Source organism: Pseudophryne corroboree, chromosome 3, assembly GCF_028390025.1.
Source record: "Pseudophryne corroboree isolate aPseCor3 chromosome 3, aPseCor3.hap2, whole genome shotgun sequence".
In the NCBI taxonomy this organism is placed as follows: domain Eukaryota; kingdom Metazoa; phylum Chordata; class Amphibia; order Anura; family Myobatrachidae; genus Pseudophryne; species Pseudophryne corroboree.
In genome coordinates, this window is record NC_086446.1 from 247,098,431 (window position 1) to 247,122,215 (window position 23,785).

The following is a 23,785-nucleotide window of genomic DNA, read 5'->3' on the forward strand; positions in this document are numbered from 1 at the left end:
TTTAGCATGGATGTATACTCTGTTACTAAAAGCTATTATGCCATTTAGGTTTAATGAGATTTTATTTTAGTTTTATTAGTTATTATAACATTTAAAAGCAATCAAGGAGTTATTATGTTATTCACAGCCTATGGAATATACATTATGTCAATGTTCCATCCACTTTTAGCTTTATTAGCTACATTATAGAAGAAGTCTGCACTATCAGAGAGAATCAAGATCACAGGAGTGAAGACTACAACTAACTGCACAGATCGTTGTCTACCACCAGTAGGGATACATTCACAGTTGGCCTTTGTTAAAGCTACAGCTATAAGATCTAAGCAATCAGGAAAGCAGACTATGAGTTGTGAGTTACATATACACGTTCCATTTAACACTGCTCTTATTAATTGGTCCTATAGATTGTACTAACTGGGTGATCCGCTTTGTATACAGGAGACTTCTTGTCTCCACTTAACAGATAGTCCTATAGTCATTAAAACTAAAAGCAGTGTAAAGGGGGGTACACACGGAGCGATGTTTAGCTGATTTCTAAGCAATCTGACTAGATTGCTTAGAAATTAGCTGAACATCGCTCCGTGTGTAGGGGTGCTGGCGACAGCGATGCGCGGTCCCACGCGTAGCTATCGCCGGTGCTAGATTGGCCTGCATGCAGGCACAATCTAGCAGGTAGCTCATTTCACCGCTGTGTGAAAGGAGCGGCCCCCCGTGTCCGTCCGTCCTCCGTCGCTCAGCACATCGCGCTGTACTGAGCGGGGGGAGAGATGTGTGCTGAGCGGTCTGTGATAGACCGCTCATCACACATCTCTGGGGAAGTCTCCCCGTTGGTACGGCCCTTTAGATGTCTCCTCTTTGTATGATCTAATTCTGTGATTACTGTTTCTAACTGCTGGTTCACAGAAATGCTTCTTTCACAACTGCATGGCAGCTGCCACTGTTTCCATGTTCTATAAGTTGTATGCATTTTTTTTTTCAGAATTCTAAAGATTAAGGGATCTATGTGCTATACCTCGGGGGCATATGTAATAGAATCTGAGTCTGCCGTGTGCAGGATGCCGGCCGATCTCGGACGTTGTTTTAAAGCAGCAATCATTTACAAGGCATGGTTTTACCTTGTAAATTATTGCAGTTTAAAAAAAAAAAAGTCCGGCATCCCGCACCTCCGGCAAACTCAGATCCTAGTATATATGTCCCTTGGAGAGAGATAAAGTGGAAGGAGATAAATAACCAACCATCCAGAACCTGTGATTTTTTTCAAAACACAGCCTGTAACATGGCAGTTAGGAGCGGATTGGCGGGCACTTTCTCTTTCTCCAAGGCTTAGTACATAGACATCCAAGTCATGGATGACTAAATGCTTTTATAATTACAAATCATTTCTCCAGGTTCTTCTTCTGCCATAGATGTAGAGTGAGTTACAGGTCACATTTACCTTGTAAGGTGCAGATTTATTAAATGTTTGGCTCCTGAATTTTAAAGGTTTATTGACGAAGATGTATTTAATGGGATGGTCTGATAGATGTATTAATGTATGCATTCCTGAGGGACACCTATACAGATACCACCAGTGACGTACGGTGGGGTGCGGCAGAGCCTTTCCTGTCATACTAACATATGTCAGCGTTTTGACTGTATAAAGTACATGAAAAAAAATAAAGAATATATTACAAATATCTTTTTTGTATTATTCTGTTCAAAACTCTGGAGTAAAAAGTCTACGACAGGTGAGGCACTGCCTCCCCCTGCCTACCTTTTCCACACATCTCTGATCAAAACTCACCAAATTTCCAGGAGTTTATAGTGCTGCAGCTGTGTATAATGCCCACATGCACCCTTTGGCCCATATATTGTGTGTAAATCTGGCTCTGGTACTAGCCAGTGCCTCCTGAGCCATTTCGCCCACCGCACGTCCCTAGATGCCACATGTTCAGGTAAGACCCAATAAATAAAAAAATAAGAATTTACTTACCGGTAATTCTATTTCTCGTAGTCCGTAGTGGATGCTGGGAACTCCGTAAGGACCATGGGGAATAGCGGCTCCGCAGGAGACTGGGCACAAAAGTAAAAGCTTTAGGACTACCTGGTGTGCACTGGCTCCTCCCCCTATGACCCTCCTCCAAGCCTCAGTTAGGATACTGTGCCCGGACGAGCGTACACAATAAGGAAGGATTTTGAATCCCGGGTAAGACTCATACCAGCCACACCAATCACACCGTACAACCTGTGATGTGAACCCAGTTAACAGCATGATAACAGAGGAGCCTCTGAAAAGATGGCTCACAACAATAATAACCCGATTTTTGTAACAATAACTATGTACAAGTATTGCAGACAATCCGCACTTGGGATGGGCGCCCAGCATCCACTACGGACTACGAGAAATAGAATTATCGGTAAGTAAATTCTTATTTTCTCTGACGTCCTAGTGGATGCTGGGAACTCCGTAAGGACCATGGGGATTATACCAAAGCTCCCAAACGGGCGGGAGAGTGCGGATGACTCTGCAGCACCGAAAGAGAGAACTCCAGGTCCTCCTCAGCCAGGGTATCAAATTTGTAGAATTTAGCAAACGTGTTTGCCCCTGACCAAGTAGCTGCTCGGCAAAGTTGTAAAGCCGAGACCCCTCGGGCAGCCGCCCAAGATGAGCCCACCTTCCTTGTGGAATGGGCTTTTACAGATTTTGGCTGTGGCAGGCCTGCCACAGAATGTGCAAGCTGAATTGTACTACAAATCCAACGAGCAATAGTCTGCTTAGAAGCAGGAGCACCCAGCTTGTTGGGTGCATACAGGATAAACAGCGAGTCAGATTTTCTGACTCCAGCCGTCCTGGAACATATATTTTCAGGGCCCTGACTACGTCCAGCAACTTGGAGTCCTCCAAGTCCCTAGTAGCCGCAGGTACCACAATAGGCTGGTTCAAGTGAAACGCTGAAACCACCTTAGGGAGAAATTGAGGACGAGTCCTCAATTCTGCCCTGTCCGTATGAAAAATTAGGTAAGGGCTTTTATAGGATAAAGCCGCCAATTCTGAGACACGCCTGGCTGAAGCCAGGGCTAACAGCATTACCACTTTCCATGTGAGATATTTTAAGTCCACAGTGGAGAGTGGTTCAAACCAATGTGATTTTAGGAACCCCAAAACTACATTGAGATCCCAAGGTGCCACTGGAGGCACAAAAGGAGGCTGTATATGCAGTACCCCCTTGACAAACGTCTGAACTTCAGGAACTGAAGCCAGTTCTTTTTGGAAGAAGATTGACAGGGCCGAAATTTGAACCTTAATGGACCCTAATTTTAGGCCCATAGACAGTCCTGTTTGCAGGAAATGCATGAAACGACCCAGTTGAAATTCCTCTGTAGGGGCCTTCCTGACCTCGCACCACGCAACATATTTACGCCAAATACGGTGATAATGTTGTACGGTTACATCCTTCCTGGCTTTGATCAGGGTAGGGATGACTTCATCCGGAATGCCTTTTTCCTTCAGGATCCGGCGTTCAACCGCCATGCCGTCAAACGCAGCCGCGGTAAGTCTTGGAACAGACAGGGTCCCTGCTGGAGCAGGTCCTTTCTTAGAGGTAGAGGCCACGGGTCCTCTGTGAGCATCTCTTGAAGTTCCGGGTACCAAGTCCTTCTTGGCCAATCTGGAGCCACGAGTATAGTCCTTACTCCTCTCCGTCTTATGATTCTCAGTACCTTGGGTATGAGAGGCAGAGGAGGGAACACATACACTGACTGGTACACCCACGGTGTTACCAGAGCGTCCACAGCTATTGCCTGAGGGTCCCTTGACCTGGCGCAATACCTGTCTAGTTTTTTGTTGAGGCGGGACGCCATCATGTCCACCTTTGGTTTTTCCCAACGGTTCACAATCATGTGGAAGACTTCTGGGTGAAGTCCCCACTCCCCCGGGTGGAGGTCGTGTCTGCTGAGGAAGTCTGCTTCCCAGTTGTCCACTCCCGGAATGAACACTGCTGACAGTGCTATCACATGATTTTCCGCCCAGCGAAGAATCCTTGCAACTTCTGTCATTGCCCTCCTGCTTCTTGTGCCGCCCTGTCTGTTTACGTGGGCGACTGCCGTGATGTTGTCCGACTGGATCAGCACCGGCTGACCTTGAAATAGAGGTCTTGCTAAGCTTAGAGCATTGTAGATGGCCCTTAGCTCCAGGATATTTATGTGAAGTGATGTCTCCAGGCTTGACCACAAGCCCTGGAAATTTCTTCCCTGTGTGACTGCTCCCCAGCCTCTCAGGCTGGCATCCGTGGTCACCAGGACCCAGTCCTGAATGCCGAATCTGCGGCCCTCTAGAAGATGAGCACTCTGCAACCACCACAGGAGAGACACCCTCCTTGTCCTTGGTGACAAGATTATCCGCTGATGCATCTGAAGATGCGACCCGGACCATTTGTCTAGCGCAGGGGTTCTCAAACTCGGTCCTCAGGACCCCACACAGTGCATGTTTTGCAGGTAACCCAGCAGCTGCACAGGTGTATTAATTACTCACTGACACATTTTAAAAGGTCCACAGGTGGAGCTAATTATTTCACTTGTGATTCTGTGAGGAGACCGGCAAAACATGCACTGTGTGGGGTCCTGAGGACCGAGTTTGAGAACCTGTGGTCTAGCAGATCCCACTGGAAGGTTCTTGCGTGGAATCTGCCGAATGGGATTGCTTCGTAAGAAGCCACCATCTTTCCCAGGACCCTTGTGCATTGATGCACTGAGACTTGGCCTGGTTTTAGGAGATTTCTGACTAGTTCGGATAACTCCCTGGCTTTCTCCTCCGGGAGAAACACCTTTTTCTGGACTGTGTCCAGGATCATCCCTAGGAATAGAAGTCGTGTCGTCGGGATCAGCTGCGATTTTGGAATATTGAGAATCCAACCGTGCTGGCGCAGCACTATCTGAGATAGTGCTACTCCGACTTCCAACTGTTCCCTGGATCTTGACCTTATCAGGAGCTCGTCCAAGTAAGGGATAACTAAAACTCCCTTCCTTCGAAGGAGTATCATCATTTCGGCCATTACCTTGGTAAAGACCCGGGGTGCCGTGGACAATCCAAACGGCAGCGTCTGAAACTGATAGTGACAGTTCTGTACCACAAACCTGAGGTACCCTTGGTGTGAAGGGTAAATTGGGACATGTAGGTAAGCATCTTTGATGTCCAGAGACACCATATAGTCCCCTTCTTCCAGGTTTGCAATCACTGCTCTGAGTGACTCCATCTTGAATTTGAACCTTTGTATGTAAGTGTTCAAGGATTTTAGGTTTAAAATTGGTCTCACCGAGCCGTCCGGCTTCGGTACCACAAATAGTGTGGAATAGTACCCCTTTCCCTGTTGTAGGAGGGGTACCTTGATTATCACCTGCTGGGAATACAGCTTGTGAATGGCTTCCAATACTGCCTCCCTGTCTGAGGGAGACGTCGGTAAAGCAGACTTTAGAAAACGGCGAGGGGGAGACGTCTCTAATTCCAATTTGTACCCCTGAGATACCACCTGAAGGATCCAGGGGTCCACTTGCGAGTGGGCCCACTGCGCCCTGAACTTCTTGAGACGGGCCCCCACCGTGCCTGAGTCCGCTTGTAAAGCCCCAGCGTCATGCTGAGGACTTTGCGGAGGCGGGAGAGGGCTTTTGTTCCTGGGAACCGGCTGTTTGTTGCAGCCTTTTTCCTCTCCCTCTGCCACGGGGCAGAAATGAGGCGCCTTTTGCCCGCTTGCCCTTATGGGGCCGAAAGGACTGCGCCTGATAATATGGCGTCTTCTTAGGTTGAGAAGCTACCTGGGGTAAAAATGTGGATTTTCCAGCAGTTGCCGTGGCTACCAGGTCTGATAGACCTACCCCAAATAACTCCTCCCCCTTATAAGGCAATACTTCCATGTGCCTTTTAGAATCCGCATCACCTGACCACTGCCGCGTCCATAACCCTCTTCTTGCAGAAATGGACAGAGCGCTAACTCTTGATGCCAGTCGGCAAATATCCCTCTGTGCATCACGCATATATAGAAATGCATCCTTCAAATGCTCTATAGTCAATAATATACTGTCCCTATCTAGGGTATCAATATTTTCAGTCAGGGAATCCGACCACGCCAGGCCCGCACTGCACATCCAGGCTGAGGCGATTGCTGGTCGCAGTATAACACCCGTGTGAGAGTATATACATTTTAGGATATTCTCCAGCTTTCTATCGGCAGGTTCCTTTAGGGCGGCCGTATCAGGAGAGGGTAGTGCTACCTGTTTAGACAAGCGTGTGAGCGCTTTATCCACCCTAGGGGGTGTTTCCCAACGTGCCCTATCCTCTGGCAGGAAAGGGTACGATGCCAATAACCTTTTAGGAATTATCAGTTTTTTATCGGGGGAAACCCACGCCTCATCACACACTTCATTTAATTCCTCGGATACAGGAAAAACTACAGGCAGTTTTTTCTCACCAAACATAATACCCTTCTTAGTGGTACTTGTATTATCAGATATATGCAATAAATTTTTCATTGCTTCAATCATGTAACGTGTGGCCCTAGTGGAAGTCACGTTTGTCTCCTCATCATCGACACTGGAGTCAGTATCCGTGTCTGTGTCTGCCATTTGAGGTAACGGGCGTTTTAAAGCCCCTGATGGCGTTTGAGACCCCTGGACAGGCACAAGCTGAGTAGCCGGCTGTCTCATGTCGTCAACTGTCTGTCGTAAGGAGCTGACACTGTCACGCAATTCCTTCCACAAGCTCATCCACTCAGGTGTCGACTCCCTAGGGGGTGACAACTGTATAATAGGCAATTGCTCCGCCTCCATCTCATTTTCCTCCTCAAACATGTCGACACAATCGTACCGACACACCGCACACACACTGGGAATGCTCTGATAGAGGACAGGACCCCACTAGCCCTTTGGGGAGACAGAGGGAGAGTATGCCAGCACACACCAGAGCGCTATATATATACAGGAATACCACTATAAAATGTGCTTTTCCCTTTATAGCTGCTGTTAGTATAAAACTGCGCCAAATTAGTGCCCCCCTCTCTTTTTTACCCTTTTCTGTAGTGCAGGACTGCAGGGGAGAGTCAGGGAGACGTCCTTCCAGCGGAGCTGTGATGGAAAATGGCGCCCGTGTGCTGAGGAGATAGGCTCCGCCCCCTTCTTGGCGGCCTTTTCTCCCGCTTTTTTGGTGAGTTCTGGCAGGGGTTAAAATACACCCATATAGCCCTGGGGGTTATATGTGGTGTATTTATGCCAGCCAAGGTGTTTTACATTGCTGCTCAGGGCGCCCCCCCCTAGCGCCCTGCACCCTCAGTGACCGGAGTGTGAAGTGTGCCTGAGTAACAATGGCGCACAGCTGCAGTGCTGTGCGCTACCTTGTTGAAGACTGATGTCTTCTGCCGCCGATTTTTCCGGACCTTTTCTTGCTTCTGGCTCTGTAAGGGGGCCGGCGGCGCGGCTCCGGGACCGAGCTCCGAGGCTGGGCCTGTGTTCGGTCCCTCTGGAGCTAATGGTGTCCAGTAGCCTAAGAAGCCCAATCCACTCTGCACGCAGGTGAGTTCGCTTCTTCTCCCCTTAGTCCCTCGATGCAGTGAGCCTGTTGCCAGCAGGTCTCACTGAAAATAAAAAACCTAAAACTAAACTTTCACTAAGAAGCTCAGGAGAGCCCCTAGTGTGCACCCTTCTCGGCCGGGCACAAAAATCTAACTGAGGCTTGGAGGAGGGTCATAGGGGGAGGAGCCAGTGCACACCAGGTAGTCCTAAAGCTTTTACTTTTGTGCCCAGTCTCCTGCGGAGCCGCTATTCCCCATGGTCCTTACGGAGTTCCCAGCATCCACTAGGACGTCAGAGAAATACAACTACCTGTGCCTGCATTCTGCATATGAGAAATACACCTGCTGCAAGAGGAAGTGGCTTCATATACACCTTACAGAGGTGTTTTTCTTTTCTGACCTAGCTCGGCTGGGTATGCAGATTAATTCCTTAGTTCAGTGGTTCTCAAACTGTGTGCCGTGGCATCCTGGGGTGCCTCAGGACACTTGCAGGTGGTGCCTTGAATTGGTAAATCAAATTATTTCTGGTCAATGTAATAGGCAAAACCAATGCTGGAAACTTTCTAATCTTAAAATATGTGGACTGTGGACAAACCGAATCAACTCATGTCCCCGACCACTTAACATAACCTAAGGAGAACATATAAACACAAATTACTTCATTTAATATTTATTTCTAAATCTCTCAGTAGTAAACTTTTAGCCAAGGGGTGCCATGAAAAAGATTCTGATACTCTAGGGTGCAGCGAGTCAAAAAAGTTTGGGAACCATTGGCTTAGTTTCTGCTGCACTGTACCAAGAGGAGGACAAATTGACGCGCTACGAACACTGAAACATAGTTTCTAAAAAGTGGCAACACAGACACAAATATGAATACAAATGGGGATGTACACATAATAGAATGGTGCTTTGAACACAAGAGTAAAGCATGCAAGTACATCTAAAAACATAGAGGAAGAATTTATGCCAGTGGGTAATAGCCGTAACAGTATGAAAGAACTCACAGAAACAAGGTCACAAATAAAATCCGTGCAAAATGTCAAGTTTCATTTCATTTTCCAAATTTCTTTTTTTATTTTAAGGTCTGTTGTTGGTACATACTGTAGATAGACATGTTTAGTTCATATCCTTCCAAAAATAACCTTTATTTTTGCTTTGAAGACTCTGAAGTGTCTGTGAGATTTATTGCAAGAAACCCTTCCCAACCCCCCAATCAGTCATTTCAGTTTAATGCCATGTCAAAATAATCCTTTTAAATTAAAAAGGAGGGAGTTTAATCAAACAATAGTTTATATGTCTCCACTTCCTTCCTGATCCCAAAAACAATGCAGATGTTTTAATACAGGATGAAGGAACGCAATCAATACCACATGTTTCAAGCAAATGCTTTCTGAAAAATCCAGGAAACACTTCCCGTGTCCCTATAAATTTCTCACCTAATTTTTAATGCACAGCTCTCCTGACTCCCAAATCGATGGAGTTCTCAGTATAAACAAATAATTAATCATTAGCCTCACTTCAAAGACTGGAAAGGATTAAAACCACATTTTTCAGATCTGTGGTGTGGCCTGTTTCCAAAAGTAAATTTTTTTCCTCATTAAACTGATCACCAGTATTAAAGTTAATGATTGCTGACCCTTAACCTCTAGAGATCAGAGCTGTAGATGCAACATTTACACAAAACCACCACTAGAGGGCACTCCTACAGTGTAAAAACGAAGATTCAATCACAGCCTACACTCACCACTAAGCATCCTGCAACTAACTAAGAACTACCTTAGTAATTACATATAAAAAAAAGCATGTTATTCTACAGTCGTCAAGACATTATACTGATATAAAGAATAATAAAGAATCAAAAATCCCCAATAACAATCTCAATATATAATTCAGTATATTTACATATTCATATATTCCATGCTTAAACCAAGGAAACATATCATAATATTACTATAAACTGGAAATAATAGGATTATTATTACCTACCGGTAAATCCTTTTCTCATGGTCCATAAGGGATTTTGGGGAGGCTTAGTACGTTGGGGTATAGAGAGGGTCCAAAGGAGTCGGTACACTTTAAATTTCTTCACTGGGTGTGCTGGCTCCTCCCCTCTATGTCCCCTCCCACAGGCAGTTATTGGTAAAAACCTGCCCGAAGGAGAAAGACATATATGAGAGAAGGAAACATGACAACAAAGAGTGGTGAGATTTATAAACCAGCACACCACTAACTACAATGACCAGCAACGGCAGGTAACAACAACAGCAACAGCTAACCACAGAAAAGAGAACCTGCAGAAAAGTCAACGCACTGAGGCGGGCACCCAATATCCCTTATGGACAACGAGAAAAAAGATTTACCGGTAGGTAATTAAAATCCTATTTTCTCTAGCATCTATAAGGGATATTGGGGAATCTAGTACGATCGGGACATCCCAAAGCTTCCAGAAAGTGTGGGAACGTGCAGAGACTGCTGCAGCACGGCCTGCCCAAACTGGGTATCCTCTTTTGCCAGGGTATCAAACTTGTAGAACTTAACAAAAGTGTTCTTCCCGACCAGGTAGCCGCTCTGCATAATTGTAAGGCCGAGACTCCTCGGGCAGCCGCCCAGGAAGAGCCCACTGATATTGTAGAGTGGGCCTCTAGAGACTTAGGAACCGGTAAGGCTGCCGACACATAGGCCTGTTGGATAGTAAGCCTAAGCCAACAAGCAATATGGACTGCTTCGAAGCAGGACAACCCTTTTTCTGTGCATCATAGAGCACGAACAAGGAATCCGTCTTTCTGATCCGAGTCATCCGCTTGAGATAGATCTTCAAGGCTCACACAGCATCCAATGCCTCCAGAGGAGCAGAAGAACCAGAACTCGACGGAACCACAATAGGTTGATTCAGGTGAAATGCGGAGACAACCTTCGGCAGGAAATGCTGTCTAGTCCGGAGCTCCGCTCTGTCCTTGTAAAAGACCAAGTACGGAATTTTACACGATAAGGCCCCCAATTCTGAGACACGACGAGCAGAAGCCAGGGCCAGTAACATCACCATCTTCCACGTGAGGTACTTGTCTTCTACAGTCATCAGAGGTTCAAACCAGGAAGACTGTCGAAATTCCAACACTACATCCAAATCCCAGGGCGCCGTAGGCGGCAGAAAAGGAGGTTGTATGCGGAGTACCCCTTGCAAGTAGGTCTGAACTTCTAGCAACACTGCCAATTTCTTCTGGAAGAAAATGGAGAGAGCTGAAATCTGGACCTTAATGGAACGCAGACGTAAGCCCTTATCCACACCAGCCTGCAGGAAACTTAAGAAACGTCCCAAGTGAAACTCAGCAGGCGGATACGTGCGTTCCTCTTCTCCAGATATGATGATAGTGTTTTGACATCACAGGCTTCCTGCCCTGAACCATGGTAGCAATAACCTTTCTGGAAAGGCCCTTGTGAGCTAGGATGTTTCGCTTAACCTCCATGCCGTCAAACGAAGTCGCCGTAAGTCCCAGTCCTTGTTGAAGATCTCTTCTTAGTCGTAGAGGCCAAGGGTCTTCAACGGACATTTCCAGAAGATCCGCGTACCACGCCCTCCTAGGCCAATCCGGGGCAATTAGAATTGCCTGGACTCCCTGATTTCTGATGCGCCTGAGCACCCTTGGGAGCAACGGAATCGGAGGAAACAGGTAGACCAGCCGGTAAGGCCAAGGTGACGTCAGTGCATCTACTGCCCTCGTCTGAGGGACCCTGTTTCGTGAGCAATACGAGTGAAGCTTCTTATTGAGACGAGAAGCCATCATGTCTATCTGTGGGCAGCCCCACCGGTGGATGATCTGCTGGAACACCTGCTGGTGGAGACCCCACTCTCCCGGTGTAGATCGTGACGACAGAAGAAGTCCGCTTCCCAGTTGTCTACTCCCGGAATGAAGACTGTGGACATTGCTCTTGCATTTCTTTCCGCCCAGAGGAGTATCTTTTGACACCTCTCGCATGCAGGCTCTGCTTTTTGTCCCCCCTTGCCGACTGACGTACGCCACTGCAGTGGCATTGTCCGACTGAACCTGGATCGCATGATCCTTGAGCAGAGGAGAGGCCTGAAGCAGAGCATTGTAGATCGCCCGAAGTTCCAGAATGTTGATCGGAAGGAGGCATTCGTGGGCTGACCACCTGTCCTGGAACTGTGCCCCTTGGGTGACAGCTCCCCAACCTCTTAGACTCGCATCCGTCGTGAGGAGGGTCCAATCCTGCATCCCGAAACTCCGGCCCTCCATTAGATTGGAGGACTGCAGCCACCACAGGAGGGAAATCCTTGCCTGAGGCAACAGCTGCATCATCCGATGCATCTGAAGATCTGATCCGGACCATTTGTTCAGGAGATCCAGCTGAAAAGTTCTGGCATGGAACAGTCCATATTGGATTGCCTCGTATGAGGCGACCATCTTCCCCAACAATCTTATGCAAAGATGGATGGACACTCGAGCAGGTCGGAGCACCATGCGGACCATCTCCTGAAGCGTTCTCGCTTTGTCCTCTGGTAGGAACACCTTCTGGGCCACCGTATCCAGCAATATCCCCAGGAACAGGAGCTGCTGAGTCGGGTCCAGGTGGGACTTCTGTACGTTGAGCATCCACCCATGGCATGACAGACGTTGAATAGTGCGGTTGATATAGAGCAACAAAAGCTGCCTGGATTTTGCTTTGATCAGAAGGTCGTCCAGGTAAGGGACAATATTTACCCCCTGATCTGGAGCTGGAACATCATCTCCGCCATCACCTTTGTGAACACCCTCGGAGCTGTGGACAGGCCGAAGGGCAGTGCCTGGAATTGGTAATGATTGTCCAGCAGGGCAAACCGCAGGTACGCCGGATGAGGCGGCCAAATCGGAATATGGAGGTAGGCATCCTTGATATCCAAGGAAACCATGAATTCCTGTTCTTTCAGGCCCGCAATCACGGCTTGCAAGGATTCCATTTTGAACTTGAACACCTTCAAGTAAGGATTAAAGTGTCAGGAACCACGGTTCATGCACTGCTCGCACACGCCACTTACCGGCATACTGGTGTATTCTGTGCCACAGATCAGCCGCTGGTGCTTTCTGTGGTTACTGGCATGTTGTCCAGTGACTATGGCAGAGTCACATGATCCAGGTATCCAGGTAATTACTTCCTGGATCTGTGCATGCTGCAGGCAGCAACCAATCAGCATCCTTCCGGGGGGATATAATCAGGCTTCCCAGAGTCCTCATTGCCTTGAACAACTTGTCAGTTCTCCTGCAAGTTCTCCAGCGTTAGCTCCCAAGGCTCCAGGCTTGCTCCAGAGATCCGGTTACCTGACTCCTGCTGTACCTGCCTTTCCTGGTTACTTACCCTCACAGGCTCTGGATATTCACGGCTCCCAGGCTATACCATCAGTTCCTAGACCAACCCTGCTCTCGGCTCACAGGCCGCATCATCAGTATCCTGCCCAGCTCTGCTATCAGCCATTTGGCTGCACCATCGATACACAGACTTTTCTAATGCTATCAGCTACCCAAGTACTCCTGAGTTCACCATCTCCGATATAGTTACCTACCACGTCACCATCGGACTCACTATCGATGGTTAAGCACTTCGGTATAATCCAGTACTAAGCATCCCTGTATACCAGAACGTCTCACAGCCTCCACAGAGAAACCTGAGCAGAGGGCCGCAACCTGTTTGTCAGGTGCAGCGAAGACCATATCCCCTCGCGGGGGTCACTGGCAAAAAACCCTGGCGAGTTAGACTCCGCGCCTCTGCTTCAGGTCTCGACAATTCTCTGTGCTCACTGTGTAATCTTCCAGAGTGCTCCAGCATATGACTTGTCCATATCTCAAGCCACCTAACTTCTGCTTCCCTGCGCCCTCCACTGGCTCACCCAGGTCATTGCCAGGAACACAATCAGACCAGCCTGTGAAATCAAGGACTTTAAATTTAGAATGGGTCTTACCGGACCGTCCGGTTTCGGTACCACAAACAGGTTGGACTAATAACCCTTGCCACATTGTGGTATTGGTAATAGAACAATAACGTGGGACTGGACCAGCTTTAGGATGGCCTGTAGCAACGTAACCTGCATATCCTCCAAAGCTGGTAAGCTTCATTTGAAAAAGTGTTGGGGAGGAGTACTGTTAAACTCCAGATTTGTAGCCTTGATAAACGAGATCCCTGACCCAGGTATCCTGGCAGGAAGTCTCCCAGACTTGGCTGAAGTGACGCAGGCGAGCTCCCACCTCGAGATCCCCTCGGAGTCGGTGGGCACCGTCATGCTGAGGTCTTGGCGGAACCAGACCTGGTGGTCTGTTCCTGAGAGCTGGTGCTTGCAGGCTTTCTTGACTAGTCTAGTCGCATTGGAGGCATCTCTGGCCTTAGATCGAAATCTGTGAGACTGAAAGGACTGCACAGACGGCCCCAGGTAGGGGCGTCTCGCCGGCGGGGACTTAGAGGGGAGAAACATGGATTTTCCAGCCGTAACTTTGGAAATCCAGGTATCTAATTCAACCCCAAACAGCCATTCCCCTGAAAAGGGGAGGGATTCCACACTACGTTTGGATTCCGCGTCTGCTATCCACTGACGCAACCACAAGGCCCTGTGCGCCGACACTGCCATGGCAGAAGTCCTAGCATTAATGTTCCCCATCTCTTTGAGGGAATCACAGAGGACACGTTTAGTGTCCTGAATATGCTTTAGGAGGGTCACCATAGTGACCAGTGGCATAGCCCCGGAGAGGTCTTCCTGAATTTGCGTGACCCATGAATGAATGGCATGGGTCATCCAGCAACCGGCAATGACCGGCCTTTGCGATACACCTGCTGCCATGTAAATAGATTTGAGTGTAGTCTCTATTTTCATATTCCCAGGATCCTTTATGGTAAAGGAGCCCAAGGCAGGCAGCACCACCTTTTTGGACAGTCGAGAGACTGATACATCAACCCCTGGGGGTTCCTCCCAATATTACCTACCTTCAGGAACAAATGGGAAAGTGCGCAAAAACTTTTTGGACACTTGGGGGTATATTCAATTGAAGTCAGAGCCATTCCGACATGCATTTGTCGGAATGGATCCGACAACCCTTATTCAAATCTCATCTCAATTCGACTTTTTCAAGTCAAATTGAGATGAGTGACCCAGAGGAGGAGGGGGAGCTGCGTGGAGACCAGCGGGGGACAGCCGCCGGCAGCCAGAGGAGATCAGCGCTACAGAAGGATGTCACACAGCCGCCCGACCTCACGGCAGTGTCCACCCGGCTCCAGCAAGCTTGCTGGAGCCGGGTGGACGCTGCCGTGAGCGGCGCGGCTGTGTGACACCCTGCTGCAGCGCTGATCTCCTCTGGCTGCCCGCGGAAGTCCCCCGTCTTCCTGCGGCTCTCCCCCCTCTCCTCCTCTGGGTCCGCATCTCAGTCCTACATCTTTTGATGTCGGACTGAGATGGTCGAAAAGGGGGCCTTTCGACACAAGCACGTGGATTGGCAGCTGTTCCGCTGATCCACATGCTTTTCGACAAGTCGAACTCAATATTGAAAATATTGAATAGGTCGAATCACGATTCTACCTTAAAAAGTCGAAAACTGCCGTCTTTTCGACAGACGGCAGTTTTCGACTTCAATTGAATATACCCTTTGGAATTTTTTGTCTAGATTTTTCCAGGCCAGCTTGAATAGCTCATCTAACTCTGCAGAATCAGGGAAAGTGACATTAGGCTTGTTTTGTGTAAAGAAAAATGACTGCTGTGACGCAGTGTCCTCTAGATGGAGCTTTAACATGTCCTGTAAAGCCAAAATTGGGGGATCAATACCCTGAGCAGAATCGGGATCCCCACTAACGGAGTCCAAGTCCTTCCCATCCTCCTGTATATCCTCATCTGTGTCCGATAACAGAGCAGGCAAACCACACTTATGGGGTCCTGCATGAGAGATGGGGGGCTGAGCAACAATTGCCCTAGCAGCTAAATCTGCAACAGCCTGTTGTAGTAGCTGAGTTTTTTTAACATTAGCAGTGAGCTGGGATGACATCTCAAACATCATAGTTTTAAGAGACCCTAGACAGTGGGGCTCTGGACCCTCTCCCCCAGCCCCTTCACTGATTTGTGAAGACTGGCTGCATTGTTCACATGAAACAGAATCAGATGATAATGGAGAGAATTTGGTGTGGCATACACTGCGCACCTTGTGTTTACCCATGTTCCACAGTAAGCACAATCACATACACACAGACAGTAATATATTGCAAGCCTGCCCTACTGTATGTGAGAGGAGACACACACAGAGAAGGACACCAGCACACCCCTAGCTGTACAGCCCCAGTGAGGCTGTCAGCTAACTTTATCACAGTAAACACTAATAAATAGTGTACAATAGCGGCTCTCCCCCTTTGCTACACCCTGTACTAGATATCCCGCGTGTCTGAGGAGTCAGCAAGCGCTGTGTGTGCTGTCCATGGCTGCAGTAAGCAGAGAAAGGAACCAAAATGCCTCTGGTCCCGCTCTGAGTTAGCTCCGCCCCCTCCAATGGCGCCGGCGCTATAGTTATTATTTATACTGGCAATGTCTCCTTTCAGCTTAAAAACATCACAAGTGCTAGTCTAAGCGATTGTTAGCCAGTCTACACGGGGGATCTTAGCAGGACCCCCCTTCCCCCTACGAGGATCCCGTACGCAGCGCCCGCGTTCAGCAGCACAGTGAACCAGGGGGTCCCCGGTTTGTACTCATCAGAGATGTCACCTTCAGGCAGCTATTGGGGTGTGCGGCGTGCTGCGGCTGTTGACAGCCAAGGCACAGTGCCCCGCTGAACAACAACCCCTCAGAACGGTGGTCATGCAGCGGGGAAGCGGCTCTGCACCTAGTAAGGCCGGTGACCATCTCCCCCTAACTCCCACGGTGCAGGTATGCTGTTGCCCAAACAGCATACCGAAAATAACAACCAAGAAAAATAAATTGAAAAAAACTCTCTCTCTCTGGAGCTCAGAGATGTGCATCCTCTCCTGAGGGCACTTTTTTCTAAACTGGCTGTGGGAGGGGGCATAGATGGGAGCAGCCAGCACACCCAGTGAAGAAATGTAAAGTGCACCGGCTCCTTTGGACCCGACTATACCCCATCGTACTAGATTCCCCAATATCCCTTATGGATGCTAGAGAAAAAAGATTGTATATTATATATCTCTCTCTTAAAGACATAACTACTAGGGGCAGAACTACAGTGAACGCAGGGGGTTCCGTTATGGCTTATGTTTTTGACAAATTCAGCTTTACTATTGCGGACATTATGCTTAGGGGTATATGCAATTCACGGCGAATCGCGGCAAATTATCGCCGTTTTTTAATTCGACACAATTCGACAGGTGAATTCCGGCAGGTGGCTGCCGGAATTCACCATATTCAATGAAAAACAGATTCGACAGTCACGCGGGCGAAAATCGGCCGATTTGCCGGATTTTGCAGCGATTTAAACAAACGGGAAAAACCCGAAAAAAAAATGGCGTGGGGTCCCCCCTCCAAAGCATAACCAGCCTCGGGCTCTTCGAGCTGGTCCTGGTTCTAAAAATGCGGGGGAAAATTGGGCAGGGATCCCCCGTATTTTTAAAACCAGCACCGGGCTCTGCGCCTGGTGCTGGTGCAAAAAATACGGGGGACAAAACGAGTAGGGGTCCCCCGTATTTTTCACACCAGCATCGGGCTCCACTAGCTGGACAGATAATGCCACAGCCGGGGGTCACTTTTATACAGTGCCCTGCGGCCGTGGCATTAAATATCCAACTAGTCACCCCTGGCCGGGGTACCCTGGGGGAGTGGGGACCCCTTCAATCAAGGGGTCCCCCCCCCAGCCACCCAAGGGCCAGGGGTGAAGCCCGAGGCTGTCCCCCCCATCCAAAGGCTGCGGATGGGAGGCTGATAGCCTTGAGTAAAATGACAAGAATATTGTTTTTTCCAGCAGTACTACAAGTCCCAGCAAGCCTCCCCCGCAAGCTGGTACTTGGCGAACCACAAGTACCAGCATGCGGGAGAAAACCGGGCCCGCTGGTACCTGTAGTTCTACTGGAAAAAAAATACCCAAATAAAAACAGGACACACACACCGTGACAAGTAAAACTTTATTACACACTGCCGACACACACATACTTACCTATGTTGACACGCCGACTGCCACGGTCTCCGACGATCCGAGGGTACCTGTGAAAACAATTATACTCAGCTTCCAGCGTCCAGAGGTACATCCACGTCCAGAGATAATCCACGAACTTGTTAAAAAAAAAAAACGAACACCCGTTCCATGCCGGACTGAAAGGGGTCCCATGCTTTCACATGAGACCCCTTTCCACGAATGCTGGGACATCACGTGACTCCTGTCACTGAAGTCCCTTCAGCCAATCAGGAAGCGCTACTTCCGTGGCGCTCACCTGATTGGCTGTGCGCTGTCTGAGCTGTCAGACAGCGCATCGCAAAGCCGCTCCATTAGTTTCAATGGTGGGAACTTTGCCGTCAGCGGTGGGGTTACCCGCGGTCAGCCGCTGACCGGCGGGTGACCTCACCGCTAGCCGCTAAGTTCCCACCATTGAATATAATGGACGGAGCTGTGCGATGCGCTGTCTGAGTTCAGACAGCGCACAGCCAATCAGGTGAGCGCAACGAAGTTGCGCTTCCTGATTGGCTTTAGAGACCTTTGTGTGACAGCTGTCACTGACAGGTCTCATTCGTGGAAAGGGGTCTCATGTGTCAGCATGGGACCCCTTTCAGTCCGGTGGTCCGGGTGTTCGTTTTCTTTTTTTGCCAAGACCGTGGATTTATCTCTGGACCATGGCTGAGGTGAGTATATTGATCTTTTCTTTTCAGGTATCCGTGGATTCTACATGGAGAAGAGGACCGATGTCGGCGTGTGAACATAGGTAAGTATGTGTGTGTCGGCAGTGTGTAATAAAGTTTTACTGTCACGGTGTCTGTGTACTGTTTTTATTTGGGTATTTTTTTTCCAGTAGAACTACAGGTACCAGCGGGCCCGTTTTTCTCCCGCATGCTGGTACTTGTGGTTCTCCAAGTACCAGCTTGCGGGGGAGGCTTGCTGGGACTTGTAGTTCTTCTGGAAAAACCAATATTCTGTCATTTTACTCAAGGCTATCAGCCTCCCATCCGCAGCCCTTGGATGGGGGGGGACAGCCTCGGGCTTCACCCCTGGCCCTTGGGTGGCTGGGGGGGGGACCCCTTGATTGAAGGGGTCCCCACTCCCCCAGGGTACCCCGGCCAGGGGTGACTAGTTGGATATTTAATGCCACGGCCGCAGGGCACTGTATAAAAGTGACCCCCGGCTGTGGCATTATCTGTCCAGCTAGTGGAGCCCGATGCTGGTGTGAAAAATACGGGGGACCCCTGCTCGTTTTGTCCCCCGTATTTTTTGCACCAGCACCAGGCGCAGAGCCCGGTGCTGGTTTTAAAAATACGGGGGATCCCTGCCCAATTTTCCCCCGCATTTTTAGAACCAGGACCAGCTCGAAGAGCCCGAGGCTGGTTATGCTTTGGAGGGGGGACCCCACGCCATTTTTTTTTTTTATTTTACCGTTCCAGCAATAAAAAAAAAATTCAAAAAAATATTTTTAAAAATATATAAATAATACTTGTGCCTCCAAAAAAAAAAAAAAAAAAGTACCTAATCCCTTCTAATATAAATAGATATGCTATTCCCCCCCCAAAAAAAAACACAAAAAAAAACATGTTTAAATTTTTTTTTATTGTTTTCACCCTCCAAAGTGTGGCGGATTGAAAATGACGAATTTACTGTCTAAAAGCACTGCTGTCGAATTTCCAAACTTGAATTGAATATGCTTTTGTCGAATTGCAGCACTTGTATCATTGCAGAAAAGTCGAATTTGCAAAAAGTCGAATTTCAAAAAGTCGAATTTTGAAAGTCCGTTTTTTTGACGGAAAGCACTGAATTGCATTGACAAATTTTATTTTTTTTGGCGAAAATGACCCGAAATTCGACAATTTCGGGAATTCGACCGCAATTGCATATACCCCATAATGTCTGGAGAATAAATCGGTCTGTCTATATTGTTTAATTTGAATATATACCTTGCTCCCTACTATAGAGATCCAAGTTTTTTTCATTTAGTCACCTACAGTTTCACTCCTACCAGTTGAAAGAAATAGTCAGATATATAGGATCTGCCTTTTTACATCCGATGATTTGTAAATCACTAAAGTACACAGAACTTATCAAAGAGGTTGATATTTATCATATGTTGGCTGTTTAAAAAAAAAATTATATTGCATACTTTTTATGCTATGTGAATATACCCTGTTTGTATGAATATATTGAATAATATACAATTTTCTTATACAGAGAACTTCCATTTAATTCTTAAGAGTTAGACTGCGGCACTGTCTTTTCTTTTTCTTTTGATAGGAAGGAGACCTCGACTGGTTCACCCGGCTCACAGATGTGACAATGTAGCGGGTAGCCGCCATCTGCTAGGTTATGGTATCAGAGAGGAAAGCGGTTAGCAGCAGCCTGACAATGTGGATTAGGGGTGCTATAATGAAGCAGAAGATAAACTATGAAACTACTATGGTGCATACAATTAATTAGGGCTCCTCTATGGCGATTATATGAACAAACACTGCAGATGACGTGGCCACAACAGGCTGAAGGAAATTCCTCTGCATGAGCATAGCTCATTCTGCAAGTCGCTATTTCCCTACCAGTTCTAGAGCGTCTTATCTACAATCTGCTTGTATCCATTTACTGTAGCAATGAACAGCTATGCCCGGGGGCTGTAACAGATATCGCAACAAGATGGGCTTCCGAGAGGGGTTTAACAGAGGAAACAAATTGAGGAAATCCTGCCTTCTGTTTCAGGAAATTTATTTTATGCCAACTGGTAAAAATTTTAAGGTAAGAAGAGGGTCAGGGAAAGTATTTTTTTACTTAATGCAGTGTCTCACCCCACTTATGTTCATATATCATTACTACATTACTACAGAACAGCACTACCACTCTCAGGCAGACCTGTTATTGCCACAGTGGCTGAGTTATCATCAATCTGTATTTATGCTTCATAATTCTATATATGGTCAGATTTGTAGGGCTACATTATACAGGTAATCAGACAGATTTGTTTTCTATTGTTAAGTGTAGCACAAAACACACGGTACACCTTAAACTGTAAGCATATTTCAGCAGGGCCACCTCTACATGTAATTGGTTTTTTTCACCATTTATTTATTTATTATTTCTTTATTTAACAGTTTCTTATATAGGGCAGCAAATTCCGTTGCGCTTTACAACTGGACACAAATATAAGACAAAACTGGGTAAAAACAAACAGTCACAGGAGGTTGGACGGCCCTGCTCACAAGCATACAATCTATGGGATGATCCTTTCAATGTACAGCACTCAAAGGATAATAAATAATCCTAAAATGATTCAGCATTGTTATAGTTATATAAGTATACCCAATGTTGTTAGCCATCAGTAAACAAGAAGTTACTGGTAATGAAGAAATAAGTTACATTTACAGAGCTGATTCAATACCACCACATGGCACTGTGGATGACTGCATAAGTAACAAAGATTATGTAATGATGTACATGCCTAGGCTAAGACTACATCAGTTGGAGTTTCCCACTCACCCATGCCCCTGTTCATTAATCTGTTGATTTTTCAACTGTTAAGAAAGAATGATAGCCACAACAGCATCATATTTCATTCCTCATTCTGACCACTGGGAGGCAGCATATGTATTCTGACAGTGTGGCTTTAACAGAGCATGTAGGGAGTTGTTCACAAACTGTAGAACTACACACAGGATTATTCCTGGTTAAGAGGGAGTGGGGGCGATTCAGACCTGATCGTCGCTGTGCTAAATTTAGCACAGCTACGATCATCCACACTGACATGTGGGGGGATGCCCAGCACAGGGCTAGTCCGTCCCGCATGTCAGGCCCGACCCTATCGCACAAGTACAAAAGCATCGCACAGCGGCGATGCTTCTGTACTTGAAGAGTAATTCCCATCCAGCACAGCTCCTGCGTGCTGGCCGGGAGTTACTCGTCGTTGTGATGGTCGCAGCAGCTGTGTTTGACGTTACGCAGCTGCAGAGGCCCGCCTCCCCCGCCCTCCCGTCCAGCGACTGCCTGTGCCTGTCAATCAGGCAGTCGCTGTCTGGCATGCGCCGACGGCGCATGCGAACTTCTGACCTGATCGCTGCACTGAGATGAACAATTTTATTTATATAGCGCTCTTTCTCCAAATAGGACTCAAGGTATGTCAGTTCCTGGGAAATTTATAGCCTTTACGAGATTTGGGGATAATTCAGAATCCTCCCTGAATGAAATGAGGAAAAAGCTTCTCTTGGGAGTCGGTGTATCATATAGATATAGTGTTACCACAGTAAATAGAATGGGTACTCAGCATTTATAGTGAGTGTCAATCGTTGAATAAGGTTTTCAATGGGAAACGCCCCCTCTCAGCGTGGGGTGGTAGCTAATGATGTAGTCCTTTCCCAGCAGCAATCTAAGTAATTGATTTTTATTAATGATCAATTAAAAAAAGGAAACATAAAAAATGTATGGTGGGGTAACCTCACAGTGCCCCAGTCTAATACAGATGCTTAGTTCATACAAAGGATTTTATGTTACCAAGTGACATATCCCACGATTGGGTGCTCCCCATGTATGGCGAGGTTCATTCTCTTTACTGCTGAAACACTATAGACATGATACAGTTTACACTAAGAAGTTTTATTTATTCTACTTCTGGCACCACCTGCACCCAGGAACATTAAATGCATTCGATAATTGTGCTCTTTAATACAATCCTTTTTTACTTCAATTTAGCAATATGCCTGCAGTAAAAATATTTATATTACAAGAGAATTCTACCACTCAAATGTTGAAATGTGCTAGAGCAGCAGAGACATTTGTTCTCACACATGCAGTAATGGGGTATATAGGAGCCTACAAATTAGCCACTGTGTACATAGCCTTGTTTGGAGTGAAACAGTATGGCTCTTTACATTCCACAAGTAATAGTAACCAAGTATTTCAGTGCTCTCTGGAAATACCTCGTCAGGGCTGGATGCCTGATAGGCCCGGCAGGAATCCTCAAACTGGCGCTCAGCCTCAGCCTGGTCGGTGACACCGTTAGACTCGTAAGATGGCGTGACGTTGTGGCAGAGGGCGATACCTTTAACAGCTTCATAAACACGACTGCTCATGGTCTTCCTCACTTTGGTGGTGGCACCTTTCTGTGTTGGAGGGTCCTGTGCCGGCTGGAGGAAAATTGTACCATAAAACCAGTTATATGGACAGAGCAAACAGGACTGCATCCAATCATCAAAACAGAACATTAGCCATAATTAACTTCGTAGTTACCAAATTAAGTCCTTACTATAGCCAGATCAGTGTCTACAAGATACACTACAAAATTTAGTGTCATCTGTGAACAAGCTTTCAAAATTAAATATACATTAGGGCCAGACAGTAGAGTATTCCGTTTATGTCTTAGGCTGAATATTGCAAAGTATATGTGTCAGTAAGGGAATGTTCTCTGGAGAGCAACTGAGCATGCACTGTTGGTTGGCTAAACAGAGCCGCCACACACAAGTCATCATAAAACTATTTAAATTAATCAACTTCCTAACTGCTCACGGATATTGTCTTGCTTGCACAAACCTCTCCCAATATATTACTTAAACTCCTATCTGATTCACAATGTATCTACTTCAGACTTATTTTAACAACATTTAGCTATATGGTGCCAGCATATTCTGTAGCGCTTTATAACAGCCAGTGATAGAACAAGACTGGGTAATAACAGTTAGGCAAAAGGGGGCAAAACATTATTACTAATGCTGAGCATATATTGTACAATTATCTGACAATCCACCTTATATTGGCAGACCGCTCAGATAATTGTATGAAAATATCTATTGGTTGTACATGAATGACAGATCGGGGTACCCATTATATGATGTGTACGATATATCATTCCCATCCACCTCGGGATAATATAGTCCACAATAAATTATAGCGTGTATCCAACTTAATGCTGGCCATATACCTTCAGATAAAATGCCTGTTGGGCCGACAGACCAATTGTCTCACAAACTGATACTGTGGCAGCACTGCCAGATATTTCCTCACAGCCAATCGATTTTCTGCCTAGAAAACCAGAAGGACTCGATCATATTATCGTTCCTTCACAGGTGAGGAAAGAGTTTGCATAATAGGCTGGCCACCAGGGGGAAATGTCGGATGGAT

The 23,785-nt window shown here is 47.1% G+C and overlaps 1 protein-coding gene across 2 annotated transcripts in view; it reads right to left on the reverse strand.

Moving 5' to 3' along the window:
• ATP9A (ATPase phospholipid transporting 9A (putative)) overlaps positions 1-23,785 on the reverse strand; it is a 366,971-nt gene that overhangs the window by 99,326 nt on the left and 243,860 nt on the right. For both annotated transcript variants that reach the window (XM_063958977.1, XM_063958978.1), the window contains one exon: positions 22,588-22,794. In XM_063958977.1, coding sequence (XP_063815047.1) covers positions 22,588-22,794 — 207 coding nt within the window. The remainder of the gene's footprint in view (positions 1-22,587; positions 22,795-23,785) is intronic.